The 26,187-nt window shown below is 27.8% G+C and overlaps 1 protein-coding gene across 1 annotated transcript in view; it reads right to left on the bottom strand.

Moving 5' to 3' along the window:
• LOC142328804 (discoidin domain-containing receptor 2-like) overlaps window positions 1–26,187 on the bottom strand; it is a 309,180-nt gene that overhangs the window by 109,552 nt on the left and 173,441 nt on the right. The window contains exon 4 of the mRNA XM_075372847.1: window positions 20,958–21,189. Coding sequence (XP_075228962.1) covers window positions 20,958–21,189 — 232 coding nt within the window. The remainder of the gene's footprint in view (window positions 1–20,957; window positions 21,190–26,187) is intronic.

Here is a 26,187-nt window from a genome sequence, read left to right as displayed (position 1 = left end):
TATAAGGCTTTCGTGTACTTTTAACTAATAAATTTAAGATTGTATAGAAAAATATCTCTACTTAATGTATTAAAAAGGAAAATAAGAGGTATTTCTTTTTAATTATTATTTCTTGAAATCGGTCCATTTGTTTGAACAAATTTTGATGATTTTTTTGTAGTGGAGAGACCTCTTCTAACACAATTTTAAGATTTTCATTATAATTTAAACAGAAGATATTTTTACATGAAAGTAAGTTTTATTCTTGGACAGTTTTTAAGAATATTTATTCTTTCGTTATAGTTTATTTTTTGGTAAAGAATTATTTAATAAAATAAAGTGAAAGATTATGAATAAAAAATAATACGTAGGCTGCCTCCAGTATAAAGAGCAATCCCATTACTTATTTTACTTTTCTTACTTTTATCAAAACGCAGGTTTTCTCGCCTTCTAGGTGATCAACGCTTTTTTTACTTACTTTTAAGCATAAACTTTATAACTTCTATAAATTTCGACTAAAAATTATCTCTCTGTATATCTCTCTGTATATATATATAAATCGGTTATAAGGGAAGGCTAAAAGGGGATAACATTTTTTTTAAGGAATTCCTACATCACAGAAAACAAAATTGATGCAGTCGCGAAAATTGTTATTTAGACACTCCTTTGAAAAGTAAAATAACATAATAGGTGTAATATATAATCATTTTACTTTAATGTATTTTATTTATTACATTTGTAAGTATGTGTCGAAAAAATTAATGTTTAGATCTTTCTTTGTAAAAGGCGCATTTCAACTTTTTTCGAAAATCCAATTTGAGAGGGAGGGGAAAATGGTTTTGGACAAAATTGTTTTATAAAAGTTTTATATTTCATATTATGTAATGAATAATCATTGTATTCTTAGAGATGACTCCGGTCAAATTCTATATTAAATATTCTTACTTTGATGCTCAACTAAAATTTATACCAATTTAAATGTAAATAGACCAATTTTCCAGTATGACGACTAAATCATGAACCTTTAAACTAGTAGTGTATTAGCAAACGTTTGGTGTGACTTTTGAGAAATTGTTCTGCGAACAAATCAAAAATTCTCGTGAGTAATTCTGTGGGACACAGCTAGTTAAAAAATATCAATCAAACATTTAAGGACTTAACTATAAAGTTAATATTTTTTTCTTTTACTTAAAATGATTCTTTTAAAAGGCCAAATTAAGGGTTGGTAAAGTGTTGATAGTAGTTTGTTTTTCCAAAGCTATGACTTCTAAAAGTTGAAGTTTAAAGTATTTATTTAAAAAAAATGGTGTGTTTTTTAATGATTTTTATTAAATAATGTTTATAGAAAATATAAAATGTACGCTGGATAATTCGGTTTCTGTAACAAAAGTATATTTATAAAAGAAAATTTTATGTTAATTTAATTTTATGTGAAATTACTTTATTTTTTAAAATTAAAAATTATTTAATTAAATATACTTTTAATATAAGTATAATCTATAAAACTATGCATTTAGAAAAATAGAACAAGATTTATGTGCCTTACTTGAAATAGCAATTTACTATAATGTAGAAAAAAGTTTGTGTTAGTTAATGAAGCGTAGAGTTTAGTGATTACAGAGTAAAGTACAATGGGGAGATTTTATTGAAAACTACGTAGTTTGGTTTTGTCTAATATAGATCGTTTGATTATGTAATCAGCGATGTTACTTTTTGTGGCTATAGGAGGTATATAATAAAGGTTTACACGGACACAAAAAACAAAGGGAATTGTCAGAGAGAATACTAGTATTTTATAATAAAATATTATTTGTTGTTTATAGAGGTAATATAAACATCGTTAATGTCGGTGTATTCAGTTCGTTGTGTATTTGTTTTTATTGTATTTATATATGCAATCATCCTACACATATACGAATCGTTTAAATTTACGTACGTTAAGCTTATATTTAGGTATTCAATTCGGTAGCAGTTGTACCAACTACAAATTTTCAATTTCATTCCCGTGTGTTCTGATTAGTAGTAAATTGTAAATTATTTTGCTAAAGGTATAAATAAATTTTACTTCATTAAACTGATTGATACAGTTTAGCTCCTTTGACTTACATCGATTAAAAATAATCTGTAGTGTAATCAGCTGAGATATTTTGCTTTGTTCCAAAGTTTAAAAAATTTATCATCTGATCAAATAAAAACAGTAAGTATATTGTTTGGTAATATGTGTCAAATTTCCTGAAATTGATTTTGGATTAGAAAATTTCATTTTATTTAATTTAATTATATTTTAATGTTTTTTTTTTTTTAAATAGAAAATTATATTTAATTTTTATTTTATATTACATATTTTAATTTATAATTTTCATTATGAGACCCATTATTTTTATTCGGTTTAAAACAAATTTATCCATGAATTAACAGTACATTTTTAACCTCTTTTAGCAGTCTACATACATAGAAAACTGTAGATAAATGATAATATAAACTCGTAAACTTATTTATAAGATTAGACATTTAGTCTATAAAGTTGTATGTATTACATATTGTATGTATGCGTACTGAAGGCGCAAAATTCTACTAGTAGTTTATTGCGCTAGTGTGTATTGTTCATACTTCCTTTCCAGGACCCTATATCGTAAGGTTTTATAAGTAGTATATATGTAAATACTGAAGTACTACAGTAGCATATTTATACTACACTCATCCTCTGATTCCCTAGTCTAAGAATATCAAATGTTCTACATTTGAAATGACTACATATGAGAACTTCAAGACATATTTTATACTGAAATAGCTTAGTACCGTTTTTATAAGTTGTTATTGTAGTTGCGTATAACCATTCTTTTTTTTGACACAATTTTCAACTCGTCAGGTTTTTTATATGTATTATTTGAGAAATAATATTTTCCTTTAATCAGTCATATTCTTTCAACAGATTTTAGAAAAGATTTTATAAAAAGTTGTTTCAAATTTAATTTTAATAATTCTTTTTATAATATGTTGTTGTAAGGTATCCTATAGATAACATATCGGAAAACAAATCTGGGATTAATAACTTTCTGTATTACACAAAAAGTTATAAAAAAAACAAAAACGTTTAATTCAATTTTGTAACAGAATTCGTTGGAAATTTTATCTATTTGTAACTAATCAAAAGTTGTAAGCAACTTGATCTGAGACAAAGGTTTCCTTTGAAATTTGGAATATTTTTTCTCAAGAATAACAGTTATACCGTGTTTTTGCTCATTTTAGATGTTATTCGTGGTTTTTCATTTTTTTCTTCACTCAGCCAGAAATACTGATTTACAGCAACCTTTATGTATTCAAGGAATATACTTTTCTTTTATATCTACGTATATATTTTGTAAAATATAAGGAGCTTAACTAGTAAATGCTACAATTTATTTGGTTTTGTAAATATTCTGTGAGATAATACTAAGATTTTAATGACTTCTCCCTCTTTCGTTTTAAGAATTACTTTGCCAGTTCGTCCTGCAAAATGTAATTTAAATTTGTTAAGCCATTCCTGCTTCATTTTCAAATAGTTATTCAAACAAATAAACAAATGCAAATGGAGACAGATGATCGTTTAAGATTGTCTTCAAATTTATATTATTAAATGCAGGAATATTATGAAATACAAGAACTTAAGCTGTGTATACTTGTAAATAAAGTTCAATACATTATGTATAGAGTACAGTAATATTTCTCGTTTCTATTCGGTAAAGATTATTCAACAAAAACGTTTGCTTTTGGTTATTTATTTTTTATTTTTTTGTTATATGCAATAACACTTAAATAATATGCTAATATAAAATAAAATAAATGAACGTATAATTCAGAAAAAAATATTAATTAATTATATTAAATAGGTAATCAAGATATTATATGCTGAATTATTTCGTATATTTAATAAACCAGAAATTTAATATTTATTTATATTTTAATGTCACGCAATGTCTTTACGTAGGCCGACTATGTAAAAGATAAGAATTTTGTGTGTGTGTGTGTGTTTATATATATAAATATAATTTTTTTCTCACACTTTACTTTCAAGTTTATTATGTTTCAATTTCGTGCATATTATTTATGTACTTAAAACACTAAGCTTGTTTTTTTAATGCTTCTTATATTTGGTTTGCTAAGCGTGACGATTTTTATACATTTGTGTTTTTTAAACGTATTCAAAAATATTTATATTTTCTAAACATGAAATATATAAAAGAAAGAACTGAGATAGATCATGCAATTATTTCATTTTTTCATTGGTCTTGATTTTCTGGTAAGTAATGAATTTAAATCCATAAATGCTGACTAACAGTTTGATTTCATTTAAATTTAGTATGCGCTAAGGATCAATTTTACAATCTAAAATTAAAATTGTAATCAGGACGAAAGTAATTTTAAGTACAACTTTTAACAGTTTTTATCCGTTTTTTTATCGATTATTGTTATTTTCTCAAAATTTCCAAGAAGTCTGTTTTCATGAATCGGAGTTCTTAGGCGGTTAAGTCCCTTACTAGACTTCATTTGTATCTTGTTACATCTCTAGTTCACCAGGCCAGTGCGTTTTGGTAATTTGAATCCAATATCCCTTAGAATGGTGACCAAGAGACATGTTGAAGAGTTCTTACTGTTTGATTGTAACAGGTCCAATAGCTCTCGTATTATTTACCTCCCGCACAGGATATCAAGCACTAACTAACCCTCTGTTCATTGAAGTCAGTAATCGATATATTACAACTAACTATTCGCTACCAATAACCGTAAAGTATCTAAAATACCTTCTGGTTGCTTCAGCATTAAAATATCTAAAAGGTGATATATCTGGAAAATTCTGCGAGTTCACTTCCTCTCTTACTAAAGATCATTTATTTTGAAATCGCTGTATCTTAATAAATTTTATATTATTCATTTCATTATCATAAATATATTGAAATCTTCTAAAACATTCCTTAGGGATGTTTTTAGGAGGGATAACTCTATTATAAGCTCTTACACTTCGGAAATTTTTTAAATAGAAAATTTCTTTACAGTAGGAATAATTTAGGTTGTCTGGGGATGACGTAACAAGCAAAAATTAGTTTTGGAAGAATTCTGTTTTCAAACAACATTAAGTTTCATGGTATCATAGTTTCATAACGTTGACTGGACGAATTAATTTGATATGACTTCATATCATTTCTCTAGGTTTGATATTTATTATTATTATTATTTTTTTCATATAAGGCTACGTTCGGTACTTTTGCGTCTACCTCTTTTTGTTATTATTTTTTATTTTAATTGCTGCTACCTATTTACTGTTGTTGTTTTAATGCTTTTACTGTTTATCGTATTCTTGCTTTGCATTTACCTATAATTCACTTATTTTGTTAGCCTTTGTTTTACTATTTCATTCGTTCGTTTATCTACCTGTGTTCATTAGTTCATTAGTACCTTCGGTTTGATAAAACACATCGAATGCGAACTGAATGTGTTGGACAAATGTCGTCCATATATTGGAAAGGTTCTAGAATCCAGTTACGGTAGTGCTTATGACGTAATGAGTGTTTACTGGATCTTAGTTGTTACTTTAAGTATGTTTATTAAGATGGTCGTTTACTGTTATTATAATCATTTAATATTTGTTAACGTGAGAGGGGGTCTGGATCGTTGGATGACCCTCTCTCGTGTGATATTTTAACATATTATTTACTTATGATTTCGTCAAGAGAAACCGATTGTAAATTTTGGTTCTAAAGAAAAAAGTTTGTATATATACTAGTAAGGCTCCAGATTTGTAGTGGAGTATATAACGATTTCGTCTAATCGTTCTATATTATTTCAGTTATATTTACACGTAATGCTGCTTAAGCATGTTATACGTTTTTATGTTCTTGTAAAAAAATCTATTCGAATATATATGCGCTCTTACTTATTTATTATATTCATATATAGATTAAGACATTTTTTCAGAAGTAATAACTGAATCCCTTATTGTATAGAGACGGTGAATAAAAATAAAAAAATTGCACAGTAGCAGTACATTAATTTTTTGCTTCATCACACCCTGACTTGTGTAGTGGCTGTGACAGATATAAAAAATCTGATAGATACAAGCGGAAATAAGGGGAGTTACTTTTACTAAAAGTAATTGTGTTTGGTATACAATCAGTCTGTTTGGTAAATCAATACGAGTTTGTCACTCTTAAGGTTGAATATTGTACGCATAACAGTTCAAAATGCTGATATGGAGATGCATATTCTAAAAAACCATTTTCACTACTTATATATTTTGTTGGAAATGGAATGATTTTTATTTTCTTATACGAAGTAAAGGTAGTATTGTGATCGCGAAAAATTTCGGTTTTCAGATTTCAACGTAAATATCCATTTTGAACATCCCTGAATCCATTTTGACTAGTTTTGGCTTGACGTCTGTACGTACGTACGTATCTCGCATAACTCAAGAACGATTAGCTGTAGGATGTTGAAAGTTTGGATTTAGGATTGTTTTAAAATGTAGCTGTGCACCTTCATTTTTGATTGCAGTTGACTGAACAAAGTATCCAAAAAAGCCCCAAATCCAAAAAAAATCAGGGGTTTTGACTTTTTCATAAGTGCAGTAATAAGACCTCATTGAGAGCTTTTCAACGATATATTATCGTAAGTAGTACTTATTTTCTTCATTAGTTCCAGAATTATAGCAAAATAAAATTTTAATTAATGAAATATTTGGATCTTACAAGGGGAAGGCACGTCGATTCGAATCAGACATCATCTCCATTTAAAAATATTGATTTATTAATAATTATTAACCTTTCACTGTAAAAAAACTTTTACGATGAATAATAATTCAGTAATAAAAAAAAAACAAATATGAAAAAATATCAGAAGTTATTAATAAAATAAAATGTTATGTACTTTTCATTTTAAATAATGTGTATATGCAATTTAATAGGCGTACAAGGAAGTCATGTAGTGTCTACATCAGATTTTTATTCTTGTAAAAGTAACTGCTGTGTCATTTTCTTGAACATTTTATTCCCTGTACGGTTGCTTAAAACTGCTGGGTTGATATCCAATATATTTTTTCTAAATTACCATTTTTGTCATTGTTCATTTTATTTATTTATTTTTTTAAATCTACATAAAACATTACTTATTACCAAATTGAAACAGGAGTAGTTCACTATGTTACTAGATTTTTTATTTTCTATTCATCTACGTGAAAATAAAGGAAGAGCTGAGAAAGCATTATAAAAAAAAATAATAAAGAAATAAAATTATTGAAATTTTTCTATTTTTTCTACCTTCAAATTATTTAAATTTAAACCAATACTTATTTTTCATATTTTGTAGAATAACAAAATATAACTCAAATAATTAATGGAATATGAAACTTTTGGGACAACAAGCAATTTAACAATAAATAAACAGGTTAAATTTTTGTTAAAATAATTCTTTTTAAGATATTGTAAACGGTTAAATTTTGCTGTAGTTTAACTGTTCACTATTTCATTATCAAAAGTTTTTATATAGAAAAAGTTATTAAATATAATAAATTATATTAAATGTAAGTGAATAATAATGCCAGATTCCGGAATCATTTGATTCATGTAAAAGGGCGTAAAGCCATTTTGGTTTTGATACACCGTAGTTATGTAGTTTATACAGAGTGATTCTCGTGAATCACTATGTATAAACTTTTACAAACTACTTTTTTAAACTATGTAAATTTTTTTACATTCTTCGTAGAATGTAAAAACTTTTTTCCAGACATGATCTATTACTGAAAATAAAGTAGAAAATTCATACAAACAGATTCGGAAACGCTTTGTTAGCGATATCGGCTGGCAAAATATTTTTCGCTGATTTCTGTAACCTCACTAAAGTTAATCCAGACTGTAATCTTGAATCCCAGATTAAGGGATAAATTTTAGTAATTTTTTATAAAATATCACCTGAAAAATAAGTTTTCGATAAACGTGGGGCAAAATGCAAAAGACTGGGTCTACAAAGGCATTTTTTTTGTGTGGGATAACATAACTTTGTTAAATGAGTAATAAACATAAAAGCGTTTTAAATCAAACTTGTAGAAAATCTAATTGTGGGTAAAATGCTATAAATAAAGTCTACAAATTTAAATAAAATAGTAACAATATTGAAGTTTTTTATCATAACAAATCAGAATATGGCAGTTTTTAATTAGATATTAAACGAAAAAAAAATCTCAATATCACTGAATAAAAGAGTTAGATATTTTAGAAAAGTAACAAATAAGCACGATTGAGCAACTCTACAAGCAAATCTAGCAGTCTAACAACTCATAGATTAAATTTTTTTTTTATAAAGAAAGGGACAAGTTTATAAAAATTTTATTTTTTATTTTCACCAATAGAACATGTTCTAAAGTACGTTTTCTGTTGCGTTCTTCGCGAATTAGCCAACTTCTTAGTTATTATTATATCATATTAGGTATGGTTACAGTTACGTTGTTAATGGAGGTCTTGCAATTTTATTTTTATGTTATTCTTTTCGTATAATCTGTAGCGTACAATACAATACTTTTTTCCAGTAATTTTATAATCGATTGTGCTTTATTTATTCTTTTACTTTGTAATAATTCTGGAACTTTAACATAATATTATATTCTGAGCCTAGTAACCTGTTTTATCCAACAGTTTTTACTATCTATGCTTCTTTCCAATGACAAATATATTAATCTCGGATACGATTATGTTCATCTCTGCAATCTAGTGGGCATTCTTCAATAATATTTTTCTTCTTCTACTCCTCTTAAGACTTCTTTATTTTGTACTTTATCAACCTATTTAATTTTTTAATTCTATCTGTAATAGGTTATATCAAACGTTTCTATAATCAACCTCGCTGCCTTTTCTCTTGTTCATGATTAAAAAGTTTCACGCTACATACAAATATTTTTTTGGAATATCTTTTGTAATAATCTCTGTATTTTATATTCCTCAGATTTTTCTGCCCAAAAGCATCTTACATCTGCCAATCGGTTTTGATTTCAACTTTATATCATCATTCCTTTATATTTTTACTAAATTCTACAAATTCTGATGTCTAATGTTTCGAATTTTTTTTTTAAATTTTATTACAGTTCGTTTATTTACAATCGGTTCCAAGAAGGAGGTATAATTAAATACATCCGGTGGTCCCGGGTTCGAATACCGGTCAGGCATGGTATTTTCACACATGCTACAAATCATTCATCTCATTCTCTGAAGTACCTAAGGGTGCCATCACGAAGGTTAAACAAGAAAAAAACTATAAGTAGATATAATAATAATTGCGCTTGATGAGAAATTTCCAATGAATCTTCCTCAAAACGATAAATACGTAAGACAATAATTCAAATGTGATGTAAATATAAGATAATATATAAATAAACACACAGACAATAGTTCATTTATATAAGTGCACTTAAACAGATTCACTTTATAAAAGTACAAAAGTCCATAAAACCCCCAAAAAAGGAAAAAAATCAAATAATATTAAAAGATAAAGGAAAATTAAAACCAAATAGCAAAATAATTTGCATATGAAAGGAATTTATACTCTTCATTAAGCATAGAGAGATGCTCATTACTTAAAGGATGTCTTCATATCCCAAGAGACTCAGACTCCCCGAGGTCCAGCACGTGAATGCGTTTGAGTTGCCAGGATATCCTCTCTTTTGTCTAGGAGATTAAACGCTAAATAATTCACACGATTACCTAGCGTTGTTTGTAATGTGAACCGAATCGCTTGGTTTCTTTGCAGACGTAAGACAATTCCAGATAAATATGAATTTATTCGTTCTGTGGAAACTACGGCGCCTCTGTAATGATTCTCGTCAACATATTCTGGAAGTGTTGTTTAACCTTAATGTTACTCTTCCTAGTTGTACCCCTTAGCTGTATACCATATGGTATATTAATATTATTAACGTTTATATTATTATTAATATTTAATTCCTAATTACCTTCCTTTATAATATATTTCTATCATTTTGTTTATTTTTTTTTATTTTCTAATTAAATTTCTTTCCGTACTGCTAATCCATTTTATTAATTTTTTTTTCTTTTTTTATTTCTGTCAAAAAAAAGGTCATTGACGAAATTATTCTTTTTCCTTGGGTAGTTACTCTAGTTTGAAATTTTTCTCTTAATTTTGTGTTATATAAAATTTAGAGAGGAATAGGAAAAGATTGCACCTTTTTCTTACTTTTTATGAATGAGCTTTTCTTCATGTTCAATTATTAGTACAACCTGATATTTATACATAAAGTATGCGGTTACTAAGTAACAAAAAGTGTAATAAACGGATGAGTTCAACAGATTTTCTTTTGATAGCTAAACAATTTGCTCTATTATGCTAATATTCAGATTGGTAAACATCGGTAGTCAAATCACTACTATTGAAATCAAGTAAAAAAGGAAAGTTATAGAAAAAAACGTGTATTATCGAGAAGAATTGGAAAATCCGAGAAATTGGAAAATATTTTCACTTATATTATTACCGTTGATATTTTAATAGGTAAAAATTGCCATTATCGCGATAATGGCAATTCATGAATATTAATTTATATTATTAATTATTTATAACGGTAAATGTATGTGGATTTCTTCCCTTTTAAAGTATTTATTATTTATTTATAAGTTTATTAATATTTATATATCGGTAAAATGTTAATGTACAAAATATTAAGGAATGTTCATTTAGCTATTTGGTGGTGTGTTTCAAGTTAGTCGGTTATTATACGGGTAGAATATGTAATGTGCGTATGCCGCATGGTTTACGGGTACTGTAGATGAGGTGTGTGGTATCATAGAGGAAGGAGTGGAGATATAGTATCATGTTTGGTCGATTTTAAACAGGCGAACGGCCGCTGTACAGGTAGACCAAGCTAGTGGAGTGAGCAACAATCAATAGAGCTGCTCTCTACCCACCTACCTACCTGCTGGTTTTAGGTACGGTTGCCGCCGAGTCGCTTTCGTTTCTCCTCTCCTTCTTCGCTCCTTTCCAGTCCTTCATTTTGTATTATTCCTTCTCCTTCTAACTCTGTACTATACTAACAATAATTGTTAACTGAACGACCTGCATGTCTACACCAACCTACCATCCTAATTTAAAGTTCTTCTTTCGTGTAGCGAAGGAGTCTTGCTGATAATTTGGATCGACCGTTTGTTCGCATTTAACTTACACTCATATCGTTAATATAATTTTCACTTAGCATAATATGTACGAACACTTAATTATTTTATTTTGATATTTAAATAAAGTATTATATTTATTAATTTTTTTAGTACATTATTGTTTTTATTCGTTGAATGGCTCATTTTAAAATTATGCTGTTATTTTATTTATATTATATGTTTTATATGTTTTAATTGTTCGCAATTTATCTAAAGCTCAAAAATGATTATAAACATTTTTTTCTTGCACATAAACTGGAAGGCAAAAAAATTTTTAAACATTTTTACTTACCTACTCAAATTTTATTTTTGATAATGTTTTCATTGAATGTTATTTTATTTAAGAATAATCATAATGTTAAAAAAAAAACTAAATATTTTCTACTCGAGTTTACTATATTTTAGGTTACGCATTTACGGGTAGCTGCTAATGATATTTTTATTTATTTTCTTGAATTATGATTCTGGGGGTGGTAATTAGTTATAACTTCTTGAAAAAGGGCCCATTATTTTGTTGCCGTATTAATTTTATTTTGTTTCACTATTATTATGGCTGTGCGATATTTAAATTAACTGACTTGCTGAACTAAATTATGCTCACTACACAGCCAGTCTAAATAGTGGTAAACGTAATTTCTGCATCACTTACGGCTAACTATCAGCTGTATTTCTGAACGATACAGATAATATTTAAGGAAAAGCATATTAAGGTTTGTTTATGATATAAATTCACTTCTGAAGTTCTTTAGTAAGCTGAACAAAGAATGTTTTTTTGCTTGAAAACAACTTTGTTCTGAAATGACTTAAGATTCATATCAGCTTATCTACATTTATTTGGTTATGGTATTTAAAAAGAGAATTGTATATGACTTTAATTAAGTTCATCTTTCTATTTGTTTTCATGAATACTATATGCTACAGTAAAGGTTTTCGATTTTTTGAAACTGTCAAAGAATAATTTAAAGTTTAATTAAGTCTGCATTGTAACATAATAAAATAAATGTAATCGATGGTAATATTTTGATTATAAAACGGTTCGGCATTTCTTCCACGATGTCCAAAGAAGTAAAAGTGCATATACACCAATAAGACAAAAGTAAGAGTAAATTACCTTGTATATTTTTAGATATGGAAAATAAGAAACTGATTAATTAGAGCAGTGTTCAGACAAAAAGATGTCAGATAATATGCAGACAGTTTTCTGTAAAAACAAGTTTTACAGAAAACCGACTCAACAAACAAAATATTACCGTATTCTTTAGAATCAATGAAATTAATAAAATTATTTACAGATTGCTTTTATATTATTATTTAGGTTGTAAAAATAAGCCATAAACAATTTTGTAGTATATATATATATATATATATATAGATTAGCTCTATTAAAGGGAAACGTATGGTGACCATGTGAAAAATGGAGTATCGGGATTTTTCAAATCTTTATATTTTAGGGTCCAAACAGTTTATCTACACCAAAAAAAAAAACATGTATGTATGTATGTGCATAATATATATTGAACATATGTGTCGCACTGCTTTTGGCCTGACTGATTTAAGGATTGACTGAATCGATATTTTTCAAATTTGGCTCAAATATTTCTCAAAATTCGTTAAGTGAGTGAGGGATATCGTGAAAAAATTTTCAATTTTCTTCAGAGCTTTTTTAGAGAAATCTTTATGAAAGAAAACTTGTTATCTACAATGCTACACTGTAAATAAAAAAAGGAAGCATTTTTCAAAGAAATCAATCCCAGCCTCTTAAAACTGAAATACATGTTTTTTGTTCTGTTGTTTTTTCTTCCTTTGAAAAAAAAATATTTTTCAAAAATTTTTTGGAAGTTTATACTACATATATATATGTATATATATATATATATATATATATATATATATATAGAGCTATCAAGAAATGTCTATTTTTTTTTTTTTTAAATTATTGACCTCGGATCTTTAAAATATTATTTGAAAATTTTCTTTTTCTTATTCTAGTTTTTATTGAAGTGGGTGTTAGATTTAGAGAAAACTTTAGTTAAGCAAATTTTTTAACCTTAACTTACATATGAATATATTAGAAAAATATTTCTAAAATTTATTCTACGCCTCTAAAAAGTATTATGCCACCTTTTATATATATATATAATATATATATATATAAAAATATATTATATATATATATATATATATATATATATATATATATAAAAATATATTATATATATATATATATATATATATATATATATATATATATAATATATATTAATCTGATCAACCAACTACAGATTAATAAAATAAAATAAGATGACACCTATCTTATTCCATAATCCAAGCAAGAGCGCTTTCGCGAGTACCTCGCATCATCAGTTGCTCTATATAGTTTTTCAAATCTTTTGTTCGTAATTTTAATTTACAATTTAAAATTTTTGAATTTAAAAAGATGTATCTCATACGCGTGAAGTTTTACTAGTAGTCGACGTAATTAGTAATGGCAGTAACTCCAAAATGACAAATTTTACAGGGAAACAATAAAACTGTTTCTGTTCCTATTTTAGAAACGAAGAAACTTCTGTTGGTCTTTAATTTTAGTAAAATTTATCATTGTTTGTTGTACTTAACTTCTACTAGCTAAGTTTTAATATTTTTAAATTTTCAAGGAGTTACGACTATTTCTTTTTAAAATCCTATTTCTTCTTTGGAGTTACGATATTTTATTTCTAGGAAGTAAAAATTATTCAGCTGGTTTTAATTTTTAGATACTATTAACATAAAGAATATTTTAGCTTAGAAAATCTATTTATTAAATAAAAAGATATCATTAAAAATTATAGATACAAAATGAGAATACTAAGATTCTAATATGTAAAAAATACGAGTTACAAAACTTCCAAGAATCGAGAGAAATTTGTGAACAACAAAAATGATAAAGTATATTTTTAATTTAAACACAACTTTTTTTAACACCTATTATAAGGTAAATTATTATAAAAAGAATGGTAATCAGCTGGTAGAGTATTTTTTAAACTTTGCAGAACTCATACTTTCGTTTCTATATTTTTAATATTTCTTTGTATAAGGGTGGAATTTCAGATAAAACAGCTTAACAATGTACTGTGTCTAACAATCGTATTGGAAAGTCTTCCCATGCGTCCCTATTTCTGAGCTTGTATTTTATTTCAGTTGAGGTGTATTTAAATGCTCGGGTATCTACAACGAAAGAATCACCAACTCTTTTACCAGGTCATACAGATTTAAAGTATTGAAGACTCAAAATTTTGGAAAAATGTGTGGTCTAGGTATCTCACTAAGTAAAGAGAAGGGGTACGTCGTGCGTTTTCTATGGCAGCAACGTAATCTGCAGGAACATTGACATTTGTATTTCTCGCTTGCCTTTCAATCTGGGAATGTACTGAGTCGGCTTCCATCTGCGTGTGTCGTTTTTCAAGAAACGTCTGTTCAATAGTTTTTTTTTTAGTCTGGCTAGATTGAACAAAGCGTTTGAAAGATTCGATAGCAACACCCATCACTGTACATAATTATGATTTCAATGTTAAAGTGAGGGCATTGTTTTGTAACTAACACAAATGATAAATGAAAAATCATTACCTATTAATCCGCCCTTACATTCATTTCAGATATAGCAGAATACTTCTTTAGTTTTTAAATTAAAGAATGTCAAATTATGTACAGCCAATTTTGTTTTATAATATAAACTTGAGACATTTGATTTAGGGCACAGTAAGATAGACTGTAAGTCCACTGTAAATACAACATTTTTTCACATGCCTTATCACTTTCTTTTTTGCTTTATCTTTCATCTTGATATGCTTGATGTGAACATCTTCAGTAATGTTCCCTGTACAAAAAACACCTGTACCATGCAAATTATACCCTGTACAATGCAAATAACACATTCATATTTTTTTGACCTACAAACACTGAAAACTGATGTTTTTATCTGAAAATGTTTTCGAAAATACAGCAATGGATAATGGTTTTACGTTTTGTACATCACTATCTTCTCTATAAAGGCCTTGCTTTGTAACCCACATCGGTTCCAAGTATAGTTTTGATGAAATTTTTCTACAGTAATGAGACTACATTATTGATAGGCTACCCAAAAAAATTATTCATCGCAGTTTTAGAATCACCAAAGAATCTATTTCTTGCATCAGAAATGAAATCATTCGGTATTTCTTAATATTAGTTGTGATTTCATAGTTTTATTTACCCTTGCCTCTATGTCTATCATCACCCATTGCTTGTTTATTTTCTGCAATACTAATAGTTTTTTCCAGTTTCTGACTTCCTTCTTTCCTATTCCAAAAGTGTTCAAAAACATTGTTTTACAGACCCGGATTTTTTCTTGATTTTCTTTCAAATAATAAATGAAAGAAGATTCTCGTCTACTTGTCTCATGGTCTCTGCGATCTCTTTTTCAGATGTTGGACGAACCACAACAAACATGTTAAGGTAAATTTTTTTTTGCTTCGTTATTTTTCGGAAGTTTTCAAAAATAATTTTTTTTTAATCTTCTGAAATACTGGCACACCTAATTTTTGAATTAACTATCTGCTTATATCTACAACATTCTCTAACTTTTCTTTCTTGTTTTGGTTTATCATTTCCATTTTCCGTTTACATACCTTTCCCAAATAAGATTTTACTTTTTCTCTAGCAGTTTAGTTGACATTTACTTGCCAGTCTTTTTCAGTGACGTGTTAGTATTTTAGCCTTTATCTTTTTTGCTGAGGATTATCTTGTTTTGTCAGTATGCCACTCAGAAGTATTTCTTCATCCATTTCAGCTTGATTTCTACTATCCAATTGAATTTTAATTGTACGGTAGGCATGTTCATAATTTTTGTCTGAGCTAAATGAAGGCTCGCGATCAGTATGATAACTGTATCATCTAGCCGTTCTTCATCAGTACTTGTTTCAAAATTGACAGGTGATTGGTTTAAATTTTGATTTTCACTAACCAGGAAATCATCAGTTTCGGTCAACACTTTTTGTGTGAGTTGGGATCTGAAGTCATTACTTCGAAATGAATATCGTTTTCACCACCAAAACATGGTTGACTATTTAGATCAAAAATCCTTTTATCACTGTATTTTTCAACATCAATTGATGTATCATCATTGTTTTGATTAATGTGTTCTTTTCTAACTAGTTTTACAGAATCCTTGCCTCGATTTAAGCCTACGACATAACACTGAACGATTTTATTTATTTTCACGTTAAAATCAGAGACAGTTCCATTTTCACTAACAATTAACAAACTATCGGCATTAAAAACACTATTCATATTTTCAATTAAATTTTTAGTTTCAGGTTCACATTGTTTTATCAGTTCTTGAAGCAAACACGGTAACAGTCTTAAAATAAGAATTAGCCTTTAATCTGAAATAAAAGATATATAATCGTGTTAACTCTTTATAAAAGCTGCTAAATCAGTATGCTACATGTTATTTTCTGGCCATTAAATATTTTTAAGTTACTAAAATACTTTATCCAATCTATTAGTTTATATTTGAACATGTTTGTGAAAAATAAAAGAAAAAAGTTCATTTGAGTTTTTTCCGATGATCAACGAACTGCAGTTTTTATTTAATCTGATTGGAGTTACAGCATTTGCTTAGCGATTTTAATAAGCAACAGACGTAACTCCATTTCCGAAAATAATTAGTTCTTTCATTGACCACAAAAACTGATCACTCTTAGTTTTTATCACAAATGAGTTAGTGTGGTTATTAAAGATTTTTTAAAATAATCTTCTACTGTTAGACAAACCTTAATGAACGCTTGGAAGTAAAAAAAAAGAGGCACTGTAGCAACACTAATCTTAACGGCATAACATTCACATTGACTAAAGAGAATTACAACTTGCTAAGTAACGTTAACTGGCTATCTAGATACGATTTTGACTAAAATTTGATTTTTACGTTTAAATTAATTATGTAGTGTTACTGCCTTTTCTGAAGGCTGTGATATAAAAATCTTAAAATTGTCAAAAAGTGGAGTTACGTCCTTTGCTAATAAGGCCGACGCGACGTAATGTTTTTACACGACTGCTCAAAAAGAAGTGTAATGTCTATAGGGCGTATGTATGTATATATGTTTCACCGTAGCAGTTCAACGGCTGAGCCGATTTAGATGTATGACTCCGCGTTGGAATCCTTTCCTGAAATGTCATAGGCTATATAAATACGAGGCTGATAAATTTTGCAAACTAGCGTGCTACACGGAGACAAAAGGTACTATCGAGTTGGAGGTGGAAGCACATGATAGGTAAAATCCCTTCTAAAAACCTGCTGTAATGCGTTGAAATCCGTTTACCGGTTTGTTTTCAGTAGTAGTTAAAATGGAGTCGAATACGGCCAATACTCAACACGTTTAAAATAGCGCACAATGATCAACTTTTTAACAGCAGAAAATGTTAATCGTACGAATATTTTTCATCGTTTAAAAGCGATTTACGGTAGTGAAACGGTTGACAGGAGTATTGTGAACAGGTGGGCGTTGAAATTTCGCGAATGTGAAGCTGGTAAAGTGACAATTGGGGACGTACCTCGGAGCGGACGACCAGTTTCTGTGACTGACGAGAAACATCGAAAGGAGGTGGACGATTTACTTCAACGTGACCGGCGCATCACCCAGCAACTCATCGCTATTCAGTTAGACATACCTAAAGAACGAGTAGGCCATATTATCAAGCGATTGGGTTACTGTAAAATCTGTGCACGATGGATACCGCGCAAACTCTGTGATGGCTCTCCGCAAGCTGAAGTTTGATCCTATTCCTAATCCGCCATAATTGCCGGATTTGGCTTCGTGCAACTTCCACTTCTTCCCTCGTCACAATCGGGATCTCAGAGGTAATCATTACACCTCGATGATTACCGACGATGAGGTGAAGGAAGGTATGGCCACTTGGCCACTTGGATACGAGAAAGACCGGCAGAATGTTTCAGCGACGGAATGAAAATTGTCACACGTTGGGAAAAGTGTATCCGTGCAAACGGGGATTATATTGAAAAATAAATGCTGTATTTTGTAGCTTTTATTCATTTTTTATTTCATTCCATTATCTCTTTTTATTCCCATGCTACGCATATAAATGACAAAATTTATCAGCCGAGCCTCCTCGTATATGTATATATGTTTAAATAAATATAAAAGATTTGAGAAAATTTTACTGTGTATAAATACTATATACAATTGTCAGTCGCACGCTCTTTAATTATCCTATATTTTGGTAATCGTGTTTTTTTAATTTTTTATATTTATCTTTTGTTTAATTCCAGTATTCGTATTTAAATTGCTGTGTTAATCCAAGAAGTCGTTGGATGATTGATTGTTTTGATTGTATTAGTTTTAACGTAATTTAGAATTACGTTATTCTAATTTTATCAAAATTTATGCATTAATATTCCAAGAAAGTGCTAAGCCGTTTTTGAATATTATCAATAATGTATTCATTAATGTTATTAGACTCAATTTACGTCAGTTAATAATTACTTATATTAGTTTTATAATAATTAGTGAATTATTTTATGGGTATAGATTTCTCACCTTCGATTTAAATGGTAATTTATGATTGTTTTGTGTCAAATAAATGTTTAGAATAATTTTGTTTATCTTATAATTAAATTATTATAGCCTGTTATTTAAATTTTAATAACAAACTTTGTATTTACGTCAATTATTAATTTTCCTAGATGAATTTGTAGAATTACTTTGATTTATTATTAAACTAAGTTGAAAATTAAATCTATTAAAAAATAGTTTTTTCTGTAACCGATAAAAATAATTTAATTACAACAATAAGTTAAGAAACAGATTTCAGTTCAATTTCTATCTCATTCTGTTGAAAAATCATATTAGTAAAAATAATAATAAATTTAAGAAAAAAATATTTTTACAAAATGAGAACGAACACTTCTGCTTTAATAAATATAAGTCCAGTCTAAAAACAGTATCAAAAACTATCAACCATCGTACATTGAATATCTGAAATCTACAATAACTTGAAATAGTTAATAATTTAAAAAAACGCCTGGATAAATTTTTGGAATCAATTACGAAAAGCTCGTCGTCATCCGTTTCGTAATGGCTTCTAAGGTAAGAAGCTGACAACACAATTAAAGAACTTTCCCACCACGCGGATTTTTTCTAATGTACAGCTTACACAAACACATATACACACTCAATTTAAAATATTTATAATTTTATTTAAATATAATAATTTTTGTTTATTTAATTAAATGATTCCAATTAAAGCGCACAGCGCATAACGAATTCATTCGTTCGGGTGTGGCGGTATTAGCGGCCACTTTAAATATTATTCATTTATTTAATTCTACCGCTCACCTGTGACGTTACAACATAGAAAACGACTACAGCAGCTATACGTCAGTGCTACACTACCATTCTTTGTGATGAAAATTGGTACTAATGACACAGTACACTCCCGTAAACACTACTTTCTTTAGAGCATTTTTTTGGGATGGGGGTTTGATTTTGCAAAAAATTGTTTATGGAAATATTATTAATTTTTAATTGTTAACAAATGTGCCTAAGAGAAATAAGACTTAATTAGGCGAAATCACGACATACCGAGGGTGACCTTGCTCTACAGCCTCACTCGTTTGACCGTTTATATTGAAAATTTAAGGGAATCAATGCCCCATGCATATAAATAATCTGACCAAGTTTGGTCAAAATCGGTCGAGTAGTTCTGGAGATAAAAGGTGATTAAGGGGCCACTCCTATCTCTCACACACACAAACACACACACACAGTATGTGTGTTCGGTGATAGGTGTGGCACTTTGAAGCACCTTTTAATAATCAATAAGCTCAGCACCTTCATTAAATAATAATTATTTTACATAGTTATACTCCCATTTAAATATTGCATTAAGAAAATAGGGCTACTTATAAAATCAGAATGGATTTTCAGGATAGAAAAACTGGCTGTCAGATTTTGTTTAATCCAGGTAAATATAAATGCAGTTCTGGTTAATATAATTTTTTATAAGTTTATTATTTTGGCGGTGATGGTCACATCAGGTATTCTGCCTTTATTAAGCTTAAATTTTTATTTTCAATACATTATCTAAAGGTTTATAACAGTTTTCGATCGATTTATTTAAAATTACATTAAAAGGTTTTCGTTTACGTTAATCATAACTACTATGTCGATCAGGTTTAAAATAATAGCAAGTAATCATCTTTTATTATTAAATAGATATACCTGAAATTCTTGCATACTTTTCTTAACATTTATTTAAATAAGCACTCAAATATTTACAATAAACGTCTATAAAATTGTAATTGTTTACAGATTTTTTTTTCAAATTCTAGTAATTAATAAAATAATTTTTATATTTTTTATATTCAAAATAACCGCTCTTCTTTTTTATTTAAGTTTGTGTACTGTTTTTGGTGCCCTGATCAACTTCTACGCTTTCATTTGATGTCCCAGTCGAATGTTACAACACTTTCTTTTATTTATTTTTTTGTAATGGTATAATAGCAAAAATACCATTTATGACATCGTCTATAAAGTGAATAATTATTTTATAATCTGAATGTTATTTTTTTATCATTTATTTACGTGTTAGGAATTAAAAAGTAACGCCCATAACAATAGTAGAATGATTATAATATAATTAAAATATCCTCAAAATCATATAAAAAAATCGAAAAACAATTTGGCAGAAGATTACGTTCTATTTTATATTAAAAATAAGTTTGAATACGTATTTTAAAACTTTAAATAAAAATATAAATACCTCTTCTCCTTTATTATTACGATATCGAACCCATTTAGCCAAACGTGGTCTCCAGTATTCCAATAAATAAGCTTCAGCAAACTCCTGACCTTGGCCGTTACCAAATCTCCCTTGAGTCTCGACTGCGGTGATGACTCGGACCGTATGCAGGTTTACTTCCAACCACTCGCGGGGCTCAGTGGTGACCTGTTGCTTCGGACACCATGCACCGCCGCCTACTTCTGTACGCACCCTGAAAAAATATTACAGCGATTTTTCATTTTAGTTTTGATTTATTTTTATCATATATCTACATGCACACCCCCACAAATACATACACACCAGCGATCGCGTACACATTTAATATTGCAGATTGGTTTATAAAAATAAATCATTATCTGCGGGGAATTAGTGAATGTATGTGTACAGTTTTTTACAATTTGTTATTTTTTATGAAATTTTATTATACCTGTAATTATAATTACTTTAATTAATAATTTTATTTCTATTTTTTATCTTACTTTATGTACTTTTACAGATTCATTTCAATGGTATTCGCTGCAGCAGGTTTGGATTTTTCAAACATTTTCTATCGGTAAGCTAAAAAATGTTTCGTTCAATTTTATTTAATTTATGATAAACTACTATAAATTATTTATTTTATATAATATATATAAACATAATAATTTATTTTCAATGTTAATTATAGCTAATGCTCAACTATAGATGCCCCATTCTCTCTTTTTATTGAAACTGTATTAAGTGTCGTAAATATTTGTTATGCACTTCAAAAAAAATCCTTGACATTTTCTTATATATAATTATTTATATGTATAATTTATTTATGATCAAACGTACAGATTTAGAAAAAAAAAATTTTTTTAAGGTTATTGTAATCTAACACGTGATATCACTGATATTCAAAATATTTATGTGTAGGCAGTTTAAATTTTATATATATATATTTATTTATATATATATATATATATATATATATATATAGATGAAGAATATATATATATAGATGAAGATAGATATATATATATTAGATGAAGGAGGAAGAAATTGGAATACTGAAAAATAATTATTTTTCTAAATATTATTCAGTCTCATACAATTTTTCAGATATGAGATTTAATAATCTATAAGAATTGTGCAAAATAATTTTCTGATAAATAAGGAGTACGGCTGTTAAAACATTAAATGATTTCCTTTGAGAGTATAAATGTTTGATCTGTACGCGTCTGGCTGACTAATCGTATTTGGGTTGGATCAAAGACACCAAAAGTAATTAAGCTAGTTAAATAGTCTATAATTAGTTTTGTTACACGATTTTACATTAGTTTCTTACTAATATTGCAATTGTAATGCACGTGTAACGAATTTATTACAATATTTTTGTTCTATTAATAATGAATTTTACAGAACCAATTTAGCTTTACGTACAGAAGATTTATAAAACTAGTGATAATATTTTATAACCATCACCATTGACTTAGCTTATTGAAAAATACTTCCTCCTGGATGACAGAAATCATGGTTGATATTATTTTTATTGGAATTTCTCTTGTTATCTAAGTAGATTGCAGTATTTTAAATAGTACTTGCAGTTATGGTTTCTTTTTTTTGTGTTATTTCCTGATAATAATTTTAACTTTGTGTATCATGAATCAATACGATACAGAAAAACGTCCGATCAAATTGAATAACCAATCTTTTTTTTTAAATTCCAGCCAGTATTGTAAATTGCTTTACGCTGAATCAGAGTTTTTTAATTATTTTAAATTTAAATAACAGTTGTACACTCTGCACATTAATAAATAAAAAAACTGTTTCTAAAATCTTTCGTATTGTCTTAAAAAAATTAAAATTTTAAATTTTGTATTATTAATTAATAATCATTATATAAATACATTATCTGTTTATAATTAAAATCTCCCTAACAAAACAAACGTTTTTATACATATTTTCTTAAAGCTTTGAGAAGAAACATTTACATATATATTTATTTATATTAAGTTTTATAGTATGAAATTAAATTAATATACTAAATTTTTTTTTTTTTGAATATGAAAAATTTGTTTTGTTATGATACTGAAACTTGTAACATTTTATTAAAAAAAAAAAAAGAATAAATAAATTTTAAAGTTAACAACGCTAAATTGTTATTTAAATAAGATAAACAGTTTAATACGCTTAAAATTTAACTTAAAAAATGTTAAAAAGTGCGTTTTTCGATTCATCAGTCGCAAGAGAATGAAAAAAATTAATATAAATACAAAATTCTTATATATATATATATATATATATATATAAGAAAATAAATTCATTTTAAGAATGAAAACATGTTTTCTAAATTTTGTAAACTGTAGACAAGTTACAGATATTTCCTCTATGTTCTGTACTGCTTAACTTTCTTAGCTTTATTCTTTTGACTCTTATTGACGCGTTTCAGAACCATTCATTATCAAAACTTATTGCACTGATACTTTAAATCTTTGTTAATCTTTATATAGCGTTTAATCAACCCTTCTACCTACATTTGACGTCATGCCTTATCTGCCCTTCTTCTTGTTTATTTATTATTAATGCTTATACTTATTTTTTAATTTTATTTATCTATTTCCTGTTTTCAATAAATTAAGGTTCTTGAAAAGGATATTCGGCCGATTATTGGACTATTCATTTACGATTGTTTTATCCTTATTTTTCAATTTAAAAATGAACATTTTAGAAAATATAAATCAACGTAATGCCAATCAGATTGGTGAGTTCAAGTATTTTAGAGTTTAAGTCTGGAGGTATATTTTTCGCTTTCACCTTGGACTGTCTAAAGTGATTTTTTTAACAACTAAAAATAAATTAAATAATAATAACTAAATAAAAAAACTAATTAATATTGGTTTTTTTTATAGATACAAGCCGATATTTTTTCGTATGGTCATTTAGAAAAAATCATTAAACTTAATAAATACTTAAAATAATTTTTAAGTTTGATGAGAATTAATAAGACAAATGTATTGTACATTATCTAATCGATAGTACTGATCCAATAGATAGTATGTCCCGTGACGACAATTCATCTCCAAAACGCTGTTTAAATGTAAACACTGTTGATTAGATGCGTAATTAGTTTCAGCTTTAATCCGATTAACTCTGGTGCTCGAACCTGGTTAAAATTAATATTAACACGCGAATAATTATTTTTATTCGGTCTTTATTCCTGCGTTTTAAAATTCATTTGATATTTGAAATTAAATTAACTACGATATTTAGGGAATAGTCTCTTGATTACAGACAAAAAAAGAATCGAGCTTGGGTTTACGACCTGTTTTGAAGTATTATAATCATGGCTTAAAAGGAAATGAATAATTTGTTAGCTCTTATAGGTTTTCTATAATTATATAAATAATGTTTTAATTCGTAATTTACTGTAGGTTTCATTCAACAAGTTGTATAATAGTGGTTTAAGTATTCTTGGTATGACTACGTTGCTTTGCACAGATATAATTATAATTTTTTCAATATTAGGTGAAACATCTCACAAGAAACGTAACAAGTTTTAAATTATATTTTATTCTCGTATAAGGGTTATGCTAGAGCTTACGACCCAGTTAAACTTAAATTTAACGTGAATAAAGGAGAGTTGCTATTAATGGTCATGGTAGATATAAATGACTTTTGATGGTATAGCGCGACTCACTAAAAAAGGAAGAAAAACGGCTAATTCTATTTTCTGAAATCGACATACTTTTTATTACGTACTAATATATTTTACTCGTATAATGAAATCAGAGCAAAAAGAAGGTATGGAGTGAAAATTGTTAACCGATAAGTTATGCTTTATAGGACGTTACATTGATTTTATTTTTAATTACATTCAGTTGAACTGTGATTTTATCCGTGTCGCGAGTGTTAGCGTCTCAGCCTTTCATCTGGAGGTTCCTGGTTCGAATCCCGGTCAGCATGGCATTCACACGCTAAAAAATCGCCATTTAATTTCATTCTGTGAATAGTGAATTTAGTGAAAGGTTCTTAGTTATGATGGCCTGCCCGTATTTTTTGTAATACAGAATCCTTTTTATTTATTTAAATTTCTCAACATACAGAACTCCCGTTGACACCTGGGTAATTCTATATGCTTAATATCGGTAAAAGTTATGTAATCAAACGCTCCGATAATTGCACATATTAATTAAATATTATCTTTAATCCTTAGCTTGAACTATATGAACTGGGATCATAAGCTTCTCATAATACTTTAAAAACTGTTAAATTTTACCAAATAATATACAAATTGTCTTCTACGAAAATACACGTATTAAAAATTACCAAATTGTAACAACATTTGAATTTTTAATTAACTGGAAATAATTTTTAATAAATTCAGTAATTATGAATAATTTACTTTTTATTCGTACAGTTTATCTGCATATAAAGCCTCATCGTATTTTATAAAACTGTCACATGCTTTGAAATAGAATTTTGTTTTTTTTTTTTTAATGAAATAGTTACGTGATTAATATTATTGTTATTATTATTATTATTATTATTATTGTAGCTGTTAGTGAAGGGACCATTTCTGTGCATTTTGGAGTTATAGAGATAAATGTATGTCAGAAACAACAGCAGATGTGTGTCGTGTTGCGGCTTGTAAAGCACTGGTTACTGCTATATATCACCACATTACATTAACACACACTACATCCATCACAGCATCACACAACATTCAACAAAACTAGCCACACTCTGTATAATTGCACATATGCAACAACACTAAAACATTCATGTATACAAATATCCATTCCCACACGCGCGCGCGCACACATACACCTAATCGCTCTTTCCAATTTTCCCTATCTTTCATAACTAGTTTATTCAAAGGTCTACCTTTATAAATTACAATTTTTAGTCCGTTTCTTCCCATTTTTCTTTTGAAAAATTGGGAATTTTTTTTCATAAATTAAAAACCGATCCTAAATATTACTATATTTAGGAATATAATACAAATATTAAATTTAGTAATTCAATATTTAGAATTTATACAGTAGTTTTACCGTTTTAAACAATGATGTCAATCCTGCGGAGAAGAATACAAACGAAAAATGCCGGATGTTTGAACCTTAATTACGATTGAATATTATTTAGTACTTAAATTAATTTATACCTCGGAAAAAATATGTACGACTATTCTGAAATTTTCTTATTGAAAGTTCGTTTTGAACAAAAAAAAAAACATTCTCAAGTTCTT

Source organism: Lycorma delicatula, chromosome 8, assembly GCF_047948215.1.
Source record: "Lycorma delicatula isolate Av1 chromosome 8, ASM4794821v1, whole genome shotgun sequence".
NCBI classification, from domain to species: domain Eukaryota; kingdom Metazoa; phylum Arthropoda; class Insecta; order Hemiptera; family Fulgoridae; genus Lycorma; species Lycorma delicatula.
This window is presented reverse-complemented; position numbering and strand designations above follow the sequence as displayed.